Source organism: Ambystoma mexicanum, chromosome 6p, assembly GCF_040938575.1.
Source record: "Ambystoma mexicanum isolate Mex_15411 chromosome 6p, UKY_AmexF1_1, whole genome shotgun sequence".
Lineage (NCBI taxonomy): Eukaryota > Metazoa > Chordata > Amphibia > Caudata > Ambystomatidae > Ambystoma > Ambystoma mexicanum.
Window position 1 is genome coordinate 1,508,448,539 of NC_090935.1, and position 12,417 is coordinate 1,508,460,955.

A 12,417-nucleotide genomic window follows, 5' to 3' on the forward strand; every position below is an offset into this window, starting at 1 on the left:
AAACCGTTTTGCTTACAGCTGTACACCAAGCAGGGGCGAACGGGTTGTCCAAGCAGGGTATTGGTGCGCAGTTAAATGCAAGAGAAAAGATTGCATGAGTGGTGGGCATAGCAAACCGTGCCCTTATAGTTTTGCGGAAAAGCCGCAGACAGCAGTTCTCGTGCTGTAGTGTCAGTAGCGTTAAGCGCACCGAAACTGGACTACTGACAAAGTGGCTCGCAAGGAACCAACTGTGCCTAGCTGCCTCAGCATTTCACGCATGGCTAGCGCTATAACGACCACACAGTATCCAAAAGTGGCCACAATCCGGAGTCACAGAAGTATACCCGTATAGCTGAGAGGAAACTTTGCTCTACCATGAGAATTTAATGTAGGGATAACTGGTAGAGCTCACTTCTGCGATTGCAGAGATCACCTAGGCGTGCTCCGGAAGTCATGGTCCCCTTATATAGCAGAAGAGATCCTTCACACGGATAAGAGGGGGTAACCTCACCAACAGCAGCTTCGGTCAGACCCATTGCTGGGCACAGCTTTCTCCCAGCAAGCAGTAAAGACGGTGGGAAAGTGCATTTTGTCAATTTTTACCACCGGTGCAAACGTGAGGTGAGGTGGGCCCAATGTGTTTCAGTGAAGGCCTTAGAAGGCAACACATAATATGCGTGTTGAGGGGCCTGTATCTTGCATAATAGTTGTGGTCAATAGTATGTGTCTAACCTGGGTCCTTTTATTTTTTAGTCATGTATGATAAATGCGGATGCCGATAGTCATTCATTTTTTTTGACCGGTCACAGAACTGCTCTGATAGGAAAAGTGAACCAGTGTATGCATTTTTTAAATTACATCCTTTGGCCTCACGTCACCCACGTTAAAGTATTTGCTTTTGCAAAAACGGCACTGCACGAGGTCGAGCATGTGTGTAAATACAACAGTTCAGTCATTCTGAATTGTAGTGGGTGTTAAGCAACTGATTTTAAAATATTAATAATTCATGTAAATGATTAACAAAGTTATTAAAATATATTGTAATGCTTTCACTTTTCAGCCCGGAAGAGATGCCAAAGGAGCAGCATTAGCTTTATTTACAGCAAGGCTCCATCGATCCGACGTTAGCACGCATAAAGCAGTGCTGAAGGCAATTATATACCAACTAGACAAAGCCATAGAAAGGTAATGCAAAATGTCTTTCTGTTGACAACCTTTGAATTGTGAATGGTTTATATCATTTAATAAAGCAGCAGGAACCACTTGATGGTGTTATCTAGTTACTTAACATTAAGGAATGCATATTTTATTTGTTAATACTTCTATAACAAGAGCAAATGTTGACATTTAGTTTGTTAAATCGTCACATTTTAGATCGTTTTTCACGTTCTTGCCATAAAAGAGCTTTTAAATAGTTTCTAGAACCATATTTAAAGATGACCTAATGTGTGTGCATCATGGGTACAACAACCATGTTAAAAATGTTTTAAATCTTTTATTATGCCCTTAACACCGGAGACCAGTCTCAGAGCGCTGGACAGGGATTCAAACCTGTGTTGCTCTGTGTTGTCTTGCTTCCAAGACCAGCACATAGCTCCTGAGCTATCCTGCAAGCCATCCTCTTCTGGTGTCAGCCAGCTCAAAGGCCAAGAATGCAGCATATGCAACTGTTATACTAAAGCTTAAATCCCAAGCACTTTGGTCGGAATAAGCCAAAGTTGTTACTTTGGAATAAGGTTCTAATATTTATGAAATGCAGCAGTTTTCTCTAATATTTTCATAGACTGCATGCCTATATTTAATAATAGCTGCCAAGCAATCAAACTCGTTGGGGGCATACTCCAGGGAAACATGTTATAATCATGTGGTTGCTATTTTCATTTCTTCAGTTTGGATCTCTCATTCAAACTGCCCCATCTTCCCCGTTGACTTTATATATGTTAACTCTGTGTGTATAAGTATATAATTCTGATGCTTGTTGATCTGCTTAGAATTACATTCTTTGCATAGGCCGACATCTAGTGGTTGTTGTGGACTATAATATAATATAATTTGTTTTCGAAGTCGAAAAAGGGACATCAACAGGTGTGTTCCCGTAATACTATCCCTACTGTTAAGTGTTCAGTACCGCGTCAGTATTCTCAGATAAATTGTTTTCCGCCATGCAGAGTAAATGAAATATCTATACAAATACACTGGATTCAGAGTGATTTGACTTGCTGACCACTTTGATACCTAATTGAGCCGTTAACAGAGAAGGCTTCATGACCGGCAGAACGATCTTGGCGGTCAGCGTACCGAATTCAGAGGACTGACTGTCAACGCCATCTCCAGGCCGAAAGGCGCTTAGTAAGTCAGACTCCGGAGGCTGACGAGAGGTAATGGCAAAAATTGTGTTTTATTAAACAAAGAGAAGGCCTATACTCCTATTTTCCATCCCCTTTCCTTCATCCTGTATGGGCTTCCCTTGCTAGGAACTGGACTGGAACCTTTTTCACCAGAAAAATAACACTTTCCCTTTAAATTTAAATGTGTGCAGGGGTGCGGCTCCCCTAACCCCGCCCACCGGCGACATACCTCAGTCCTCTTTTCCACATCGACGGGAGCAGACCGATTTCACCAGCGCTCCTGGGTGAGGCCTCAAGCCTCAAAATTCCATGCACTTTCCCTATTATTTAGCTTTTTTCTAATTTCCGGGTTTTGGGAACACCATTCACCGACACCCTAGTCCGTCCCCGGTGCATGTCGACCGCGGCTGGCCTTCAGCATGTCCCTTTCGTACGACGGTTCCTTTCCCCCCTCAAATCCGCATGCGCTCTGCCTCTGGTGCCTTGGGGAAGACCACTGATGGGAAGGCTGCTCAGCGTGCGATGCTCCCACGCCCCGATCCCTCAGAAACCGGTTTACGCGGTGGAGAGGGTTGTTCTCCAGGACTCCAGTGGAGAGCATTAAGGAATACGTACGCAGGAAGACTAAGAAGGTAAGCATACTCTTCTCAAAAGCACCCAGCAGCGGCGACTCCATCCCAGGGAAGCCTGCTGACCGGAGGGGTCAGTCGGACCCTTGCACTGGCAGCAAGGACACAGAGGCTTTTGTAGCTACCGGCTTAACGACCGAGGGTGTCTAAGGGCCCTACCGGTTCTGCTGCAGAGGATCCTACTGGCTCTGGTACCAGGACACATTCCGAGGGGTTCAGCTTTGTTACCGGGCACGCGCCTGAGGGGGGCCTACACGCAGTGCAGAAAGCATTACCAGCCGCATGGCGAAGGGCCAACTGCCCAGCAGGCCCGGTGTCCAGCCAAAGGATCGAAAAAAAAGGATCGAATGCCCTTTTTTTCTGAAACCAAAAGGACCGAAAAAAAGGGGCAAATGCTTTATTTATATATTTTTAAAAAAAGAAAACGGGGGGTTGGTGGGGGAACCCCCCCCATATAAAAAAATAAACAAAAAAAAGTGACCCTTTTTTTCGGTCCTTTTGGTGTAAAAAAAAAAAGGCATTCGATCCTTTTGTTTTAGATCCTATCACCTATAACCGCAGGCCCACGCCTGAGGTGCAGTGTTGGGCAGAGCCGATGAGCTCAGGAGTGCAGGCTGAGCCCAGGCCTGTGTTATCCACGGTTCCACTTGCGGAAGGCACTGACTTAATGGTGCCGCTGTCATGCATGCTGGACGCTACGCTCGTAGAACAGCTAGACCGTTCTATTCCAAATGGAGGTTATTCGATACGTTACCGGGAAAACGACGTTTGCACTTTGCACGTCGCTAAATTCACGTGACTTTGCTTCGTCACGTGAACTACGGTATTACGTATTTAAGCAGCGTAGAAACTTCACTCGCTGCTTCTGATCGAATCTATTGGCATTGTGTAGCTGAACCTCTGATCTGCATCCTGGCATATTCCTACAGCTACTTATGGACCTTCTATAGCGTGTGTTCTGCCGCACGCTGATTCCTGGAGCTATTCCTTCGCGTGATAATTCACACGCGTTCTCTGTCTTCAAGCGTGGCTGGTCCGGATTGCGACAATCCCGCCCGCGTGTACATCCACACGTACACTCTGTCTTCATACGCGGCTGGCCCGGACTGCGTGAATCCTGCCCGCGTGTAATCCCACACGCGCACGTTGTCTTTAAACGCGGCTGTTCCGGACTGCGGGAACACCGCCCGCGTGTAATTCCACACGCGCACTCTGTCTTCATACGCGGCTGGCCCGGACTGCGTGAATCCTGCCCGCGTGTAATCCCACACGCGCACGTTGTCTTTAAACGCGGCTGTTCCGGACTGCGGGAACACCGCCCGCGTGTAATTCCACACGCGCACTCTGTCTTCATACGCGGCTGGCCCGGACTGCGTGAATCCTGCCCGCGTGTAATCCCACACCCGCACGTTGTCTTTAAACGCGGCTGTTCCGGACTGCGGGAACACCGCCCGCGTGTAATTCCACACGCGCACTCTGTCTTCAAGTGCGGCTGGCCAAGACTGCGTAAATCCTGCCCGCGTGTAAATCCACACGCGCACGTTGTCTTCACACGCGACTGCCAAGACTGCGTGAATCCTGCCCGCGTGTAAATCCACACGCGCACTCTGTCTTCAAGCGCAGCTGCCAAGACTGCGTGAATCCTGCCCGCGTGTAATCCACACGCACACGTTATTTTTTTTCGCGGCTGTTTATAACCGCGTGTACTTTGTTTTTTCCTTAAAAAGAGCGCTATTTCTAACTCCTGCATCTGTGAGATTAACAGAAGGATTGATCCCTACATTTAGACATTACTTTCCGTGGGAAGGAAGCTTTTCAAGGATTATTGGAAGGTGGCATTGAACTGAACTTTTGGACGCTATCCTGTGGTGAATTCAACCCGTATCTAGCGTGAGCCTCGTTCCGTTCGGGATAAGTCTCCCTTACTAATTTTCCCTTCCTTGCCGTTTGTTCTACTTTCATTTTCATCAAGAGACTTCTGGATTCTTCTACCCTAAACTAAAGGCTGGCTTTCTATACCTTACCCACGCCCTTTCCAGTGATCCATCGCTCTGCCTGTTTTATCAGCCAGAGGGTTGTATCATTTGGAAGGTCTTCAATTGACTTCACAACTATCAAATCGTGTGAACAGGGATCCGGAAGACCCTACCTCCTGTATCCTTTTGAGTATTGTATCCTTTTCAGTTAATACTTTGGTACATTCTGACAGAATCAGAAGCCATGGAGGGTACGGATCCTTTAGCTGTTTTGACACAGTTGATCAGCGATTTGAGAACCGAAATGGTTACAGCACAGGACATGTTTCGGCACCGTATGGACGTTATGCAAGACGCCCTGCATGGTAGTCCTCAGGGAGCACAGGTGCCAATGGCTACGGCATCTGGATCTGGGACTACGGCACCCCCACAGGAAACTATTAACGTGGTTATGCCCACTCAGTTTCCCTTGGCCCCTCCGGAACGGTTCATGGGTGATCCCAAAACCTATAGAACCTTTGTAAATCAGTGCCGACTCCATTTTCTTTGCGGTCCTACATCTTTTCCTGATCTAACCACAAAAGCAGCCTTCGTGCTTTCCCATTTAGGGGGCACAGCTGCTGCTTGGGCTAACCCTTTGTTGGAAACGAATAGCCCTTTGTTGTACGATTGTGACGATCTCTTGACTGCTATGAGTAAAGTCTTTGACATGCGTTATTCTACCCAAGCCACAGATTTAGAGTTGCTCAACCTACAACAAGGCAACCAACCCCTTATGTCTTACGTTGCCCGGTTCAATCAACTGACGGCGGAAACCCAATGGCCTGACAGCAAGAAAACGGCTGTTTTCTACAAGGGTCTTTCTGAAGAACTGAAAGATGCATTATCTACAGTTCCTGTGGTTCCTACGGGTTTTCCAGAGTTGCTCGATTTGGTTCTACAAATCGACGCCCGAAGGAATGCTCGAAAGGGAGAGAAAAAGCCCTTCATGCCAGTCTCGGGGCGTTCAGAGACACCAGCAGTCATCTCTAACGACCCTGAACCCATGCAGATTGGCGCCGTGAGAGGCCGATTGTCCAATGCAGAACGGGAGAACCGAAGAAAAAACCACTTATGTATGTACTGTGGTTCTTCCGAGCATTTATTGGCGACATGTCCTAAAAAACCCATCAAGCGTTCGGGAAACGCCAAAACTCGACAATAGCAGGAGTCCCTATGTCGAGTGTTTCATCGGACTCCAGTACCATTCCTAAACATGCACCTGTAATAGTTCAGGTGACGTTACGTTGTGATGAGCGAGAAGTGGTTTCCAAGGCCATGGTTGATTCTGGAGCCACCAACAATTACATAGACATCACTTATGCCAAGAACTGTTCCTTACCCCTTGTAAACAAAAAAAAAACCTGAAACGGTGAACACCGTGGACGGATCTGTTTTGACTTCTGGTATGGTAACCCAGGAGACGGTACCTGTTCAGATGACATTATAAAATAACCATTCAGAAGAAATCATCTTCGATGTTATTGCTGCTCCACAGTACGAAATCATACTTGGTCTTGCATGGTTAACCCTTCACAATCCTGCTGTTGACTGGGTTTCGGGATCGCTCCAATATCCTTCAATTCATTGCAATGAACATTGCTTTACCAGTCAGGAGGTGTCAAATAAACAACACATATTGGCCTCTATGGTGGAGGATTCAACTATCAGCGTAGTACATCAATGCGACAATACCATACCATGCGAATACGCTGATTATGCTGATGTCTTTGATAAAGGCCAGGCAGAACAATTACCTCCCCATCGACAGTACGACTGTCCTATCGAATTGATTCCTGGTGCCAACATTCCTACAGGCCGTGTTTATTCACTAACACCTAAAGAAGATGTTGTGTTAAAAGAATACATTGATAAAGCGCTAGCAATGGGCTTTATACGGCCTTCACAATCACCTGCTGCATCTCCTCTATTCTTTGTTCCTAAGAAAGAGGGAGATCTCAGGCCTTGCATTGATTACAGGGCACTTAATGATATCACCATCAAAAACCAATACCCCTTACCACTGATAAACGTTCTATTGGATCAATTAGGCACTTCCAGTTATTTCACCAAATTGGACTTGCGGGGTGCATACAATTTGGTTCGCATTCGTGAAGGCGACGAATGGAAGACCGCTTTTAAGACACGGTATGGTCTTTACGAGTATTTGGTGATGCCTTTTGGTCTGTGCAATGCTCCCGCCACATTTCAATTCTTCATGAATGATATATTCAGAGACATAATGGACCAATTTGTGGTTATCTATCTGGATGACATTCTGATCTACTCATCATCTTTATCGGAACACGTCAAACATGTTTCTACAGTCCTACAAAGACTCAGGGAGAACCACCTTTATGTGAAAGCCGAAAACAGCGTCTTTCATTCACAGGAAGTGGAATTCCTTGGTTACGACATTACCAATCTAGGTGCTCGAATGAGTCGTTCCAAGGTGAAGGCCGTCTTGAATTGGCCGATTCCGCATAATGTCAAGTCACTACAGTCTTTCTTAGGCTTTGCGAATTTCTATCGCAGATTTATTCATTCCTTTTCCAAAACAGTAGCTCCTTTGACTGCTCTAACTAGTTCTAAAGTTCCTTTCTGTTGGAACCAACATGCCCAAGCAGCATTCGAAAAGCTGAAGGAAGCATTTACCACTGCACCCGTGCTTCAACATCCGGATCCAGATCGCCAGTTTCTCGTTGAAGCGGATGCATCCAGTGTCGCTATTGGTGCAGTACTCTCACAAGTTTGCACAGAAACCAAGGAGGAACACCCAGTGGCTTTCTTCTCTCGCAAACTTACCTCATATGAACGAAACTACACCGTCACTGAGCGGGAACTACTGGCTATCAAGGATGCTTTCCGAGAATGGCGTCATCATCTTCTTGGGGCCTAACATCAGGTGTTGGTGTACTCTGACCATAGAAATCTCCAAGCATTCAAATCCATGAAATGCCTTACGGCCCGTCAGGCCAGATGGCATGTCTTTTTTGCCCAATACGATTTCCAGGTCACCTATCGTCCTGCCCGAGAACATGTTAAGTCGGACGCCTTGTCCCGTATGAGTGAAGAGGCGCTTGAAGATAAACCAGTACAGATTCAGCTGTTGGCAGACCATGTGATATGTAGTTGTTCGGTTCAACCATCCTTAAAAACCGAAGTACAAGAGTGGGTAAAAAATCATCCACAAGTTGTCCAGGATATGAATCTGGAAGTACATAACGGTTTACCATTTACACAAGGAGTACTTTATCTACCAACACCTTCAATGCGGAATAAAGCCCTCAAATGGAATCATGATTCCTTGATTGCAGCCCATCCTGGACGGAAGAAAACACTGGAGCTGCTCAAAAGGTGGTGCTGGTGGCCATCCATGGCAAAAGATGTTATAGAATATGTATCTTCTTGTTCTGTATGCACCCAATGTAAAAATACTCCTGGTAAACCAGTGGGCTTACTCCAGTCCCTACCTGTCCCTAACAAACCATGGGACATGATATCTATGGACTTTGTGGTAGAACTCCCCCCAAATCAGGGATATGATACCATATGGGTCGTAGTGGATTATTTCACTAAATTGGCTCTTTTTATTCCCTGTATTGGTTTACCAACTGCTGCTGTTCTGGCTGAACTATTCATCCAACATATATTTCGTTTCTTTGGTCTACCATCAGTAATCGTTACAGACAGGGGCTCACAGTTTGCATCCCGCTTTTGGAGAGCTTTAACATCTGCATTACTGATTGATGATAGAATGTCCAGTGCATATCATCCTCAAACTGACGGACAGACTGAAAGGGTCAATTGCACTATGGAACAATATCTGCGGTGTCTGTGTTTGCAATACCAATCGGATTGGCTCACGGTACTGCCGGCGGCTGAATTCGCCTATAACAACTCTTATCATAGTGCCAAAAGCACTTCACCGTTCTATGCTCTCTATGGACAACACCCCCGATCAATACCTCTGGATTCCGGTCTATCCTTGGACACGCCTGCCGCAGGCCGTACTTTTCGTGATCTGAAGAGATTACAGAGAAATGTGAAGCAGCAATTGGAGCAGGCTAAACGACGTGACAAGTTCTATGCCGATGCTCATAGAGTACCCGCACCTGTCTATAAGGCTGGTATGAAAGCCTGGCTGTCCACCAAGAACTTAAGAATTCCAGGCAAAAGGAAATTGTTGCCTAAATACATTGGTCCGTATGTAGTGCTCCAAGTACTTAATCCTGCTGCTGTACGTCTGGCTTTGCCACAACGATGGCGAGTGCATCCTGTATTCCACGTGTCACTCATTAAGCCATTTTCTGAAGCTACTAGACTGCCTGTACGGCCTGTTGCTATTTCTGTGCGGGGTTCAGATGAATACGAGGTACAAGACATACTAGATATGAAACTACGTTCTGGTAGACCTTATTATCTGGTGTATTGGAAGGGCTATGGTCCCGAAGATAGGTCCTGGGAACCTCTTTCTAATATTCATGCTCCTGCTTTATTGAAGCGCTTTCACACAAGAAGGGGAGAGGTTGCCCCTTTGGGGGATGGCACTGTCATGCATGCTGGACGCTACGCTCGTAGAACAGCTAGACCGTTCTATTCCAAATGGAGGTTATTCGATACGTTACCGGGAAAACGACGTTTGCACTTTGCACGTCGCTAAATTCACGTGACTTTGCTTCGTCACGTGAACTACGGTATTACGTATTTAAGCAGCGTAGAAACTTCACTCGCTGCTTCTGATCGAATCTATTGGCATTGTGTAGCTGAACCTCTTATCTGCATCCTGGCATATTCCTACAGCTACTTATGGACCTTCTATAGCGTGTGTTCCGCCGCACGCTGATTCCTGGAGCTATTCCTTCGCGTGATAATTCACACGCGTTCTCTGTCTTCAAGCGTGGCTGGTCCGGATTGCGACAATCCCGCCCGCGTGTACATCCACACGTACACTCTGTCTTCATACGCGGCTGGCCCGGACTGCGTGAATCCTGCCCGCGTGTAATCCCACACGCGCACGTTGTCTTTAAACGCGGCTGTTCCGGACTGCGGGAACACCGCCCGCGTGTAATTCCACACGCGCACTCTGTCTTCATACGCGGCTGGCCCGGACTGCGTGAATCCTGCCCGCGTGTAATCCCACACGCGCACGTTGTCTTTAAACGCGGCTGTTCTGCACTGCGGGAACACCGCCCGCGTGTAATTCCACACGCGCACTCTGTCTTCATACGCGGCTGGCCCGGACTGCGTGAATCCTGCCCGCGTGTAATCCCACACGCGCACGTTGTCTTTAAACGCGGCTGTTCCGGACTGCGGGAACACCGCCCGCGTGTAATTCCACACGCGCACTCTGTCTTCAAGTGCGGCTGGCCAAGACTGCGTAAATCCTGCCCGCGTGTAAATCCACACGCGCACGTTGTCTTCACACGCGACTGCCAAGACTGCGTGAATCCTGCCCGCGTGTAAATCCACACGCGCACTCTGTCTTCAAGCGCAGCTGCCAAGACTGCGTGAATCCTGCCCGCGTGTAATCCACACGCACACGTTATTTTTTTTCGCGGCTGTTTATAACCGCGTGTACTTTGCTTTTTCCTTAAAAAGAGCGCTATTTCTAACTCCTGCATCTGTGAGATTAACAGAAGGATTGATCCCTACATTTAGACATTACTTTCCGTGGGAAGGAAGCTTTTCAAGGATTATTGGAAGGTGGCATTGAACTGAACTTTTGGACGCTATCCTGTGGTGAATTCAACCCGTATCTAGCGTGAGCCTCGTTCCGTTCGGGATAAGTCTCCCTTACTAATTTTCCCTTCCTTGCCGTTTGTTCTACTTTCATTTTCATCAAGAGACTTCTGGATTCTTCTACCCTAAACTAAAGGCTGGCTTTCTATACCTTACCCACGCCCTTTCCAGTGATCCATCGCTCTGCCTGTTTTATCAGCCAGAGGGTTGTATCATTTGGAAGGTCTTCAATTGACTTCACAACTATCAAATCGTGTGAACAGGGATCCGGAAGACCCTACCTCCTGTATCCTTTTGAGTATTGTATCCTTTTCAGTTAATACTTTGGTACATTCTGACAGCCGCACGCAGACAAAATGGCACCCAGGACAGAAGCCTGCCAACAGGGCGAACCGCAAAAGGCGCAAGCCTATGGCCAGGACGGATTGGGGTCCTATGAGACTGGTCATGTGGACCACTTTACACCCGACCTTCGCGGGTCAAGCAGGGTATCATGAGGGCATGTACTTGCAAGGTGGGGGCAGACACCAGGCCTTTACTCCACCGCAGCCGGCGCAGGATCGCACTCAGCCCGATTGCGAGGATCGTTTTTTTCAACGTTTTTGACCTTTATGTGGTCTCCACAGATGGGGAAACATCCTTGACGGCATAACTCAGGAGATGCTGCTGCCCACACCACCACCACCTCAGCCAGGGCCTGTGCAGCCTGTACCTCCACCACCATTGCCCATGTCTCCGGTAGTTCCGGTTGCAGCGCCTACACCTCCAGTGCCTGGGCCAACTCCAGCTGCAGAATTAACGCCGGCCGACCTAGGGTCCCCTTCAAACCCAGGTGACCAAGAAGATACTGATGAGGTGCAGCAGGACACGCCTTCATCGACATAATTCCATGACAGAATCGCTGGCCTAGTTGAATACCTGGGCATACCCAGCCCCAGAAGGAGCTGCCGGAGTCAGGGCTACTGGCGGGAGTACTCGCCATCCAAGCAGAGTCCAGATCTAGCATTCCGTTGCAGAAGGACGTGGAGGCTCTGGCGAGGAAGGGATGGCTCAAGCCCCAATCCACTCAGCCAACAAATGCAAATTTCAGCAGGTGGAAGAGGACACTCTCCTCTTGTCAGTTCACCCCCAGCCACTGTTGTCAGTCATTGCAGTGGCATCTATGAATTACCAAGCCTCAAACCTCTACCACAAGCACCTCAACTTTAGCGCTACTGGGCAAGGAAGAAAATATATGCTCAAGGCCTATGGGAAAAAGGTGTACTCGAATGCAGGTCTTCACCTCAGGCAGGCCGATGCCATCCTGGCAGCTGCTAACCAACGACTGTGGAGGGAAATTGTAGAACACCTCCTGGATATTCCAGCAGACAAAGCTGCCTCTTTCAAAGTCAAGGCAGATTTACAGAAGGCACCAAAGTCGAGTCTAATGTTGATGAGTTGGTGGTCCCTATGTCACACAATATTGAGGAAACGGGCACCAGAGCAGCTAAAAGTAGGAAATTACCATATGGTCCCGCAGTGAAGCTGCCTTCCAAAGGCGGCTTGAGAAAGTGTATAAGGGAAAAAATTGGTAATCATCAGGAAATGGTGAAACGAATCGGGTGAAGTTGGGGTCTAATATTAACTATGCATTATTGAGTCGCCTTTTTGAAAGCTCTAACAGAATTCCTCTAAACCGGACATACATTCTTTCCCTGTTGT

The 12,417-nt window shown here is 47.5% G+C and overlaps 1 protein-coding gene across 2 annotated transcripts in view; it reads left to right on the top strand.

Annotated features, from left to right (window-relative positions):
* The window catches only part of LOC138510587 (tyrosine-protein phosphatase non-receptor type 9-like), a 1,111,802-nt gene that overhangs the window by 303,940 nt on the left and 795,445 nt on the right, over nucleotides 1-12,417 (top strand). For both annotated transcript variants that reach the window (XM_069626356.1, XM_069626357.1), the window contains exon 4: nucleotides 1,043-1,167. In XM_069626356.1, coding sequence (XP_069482457.1) covers nucleotides 1,043-1,167 — 125 coding nt within the window. The remainder of the gene's footprint in view (nucleotides 1-1,042; nucleotides 1,168-12,417) is intronic.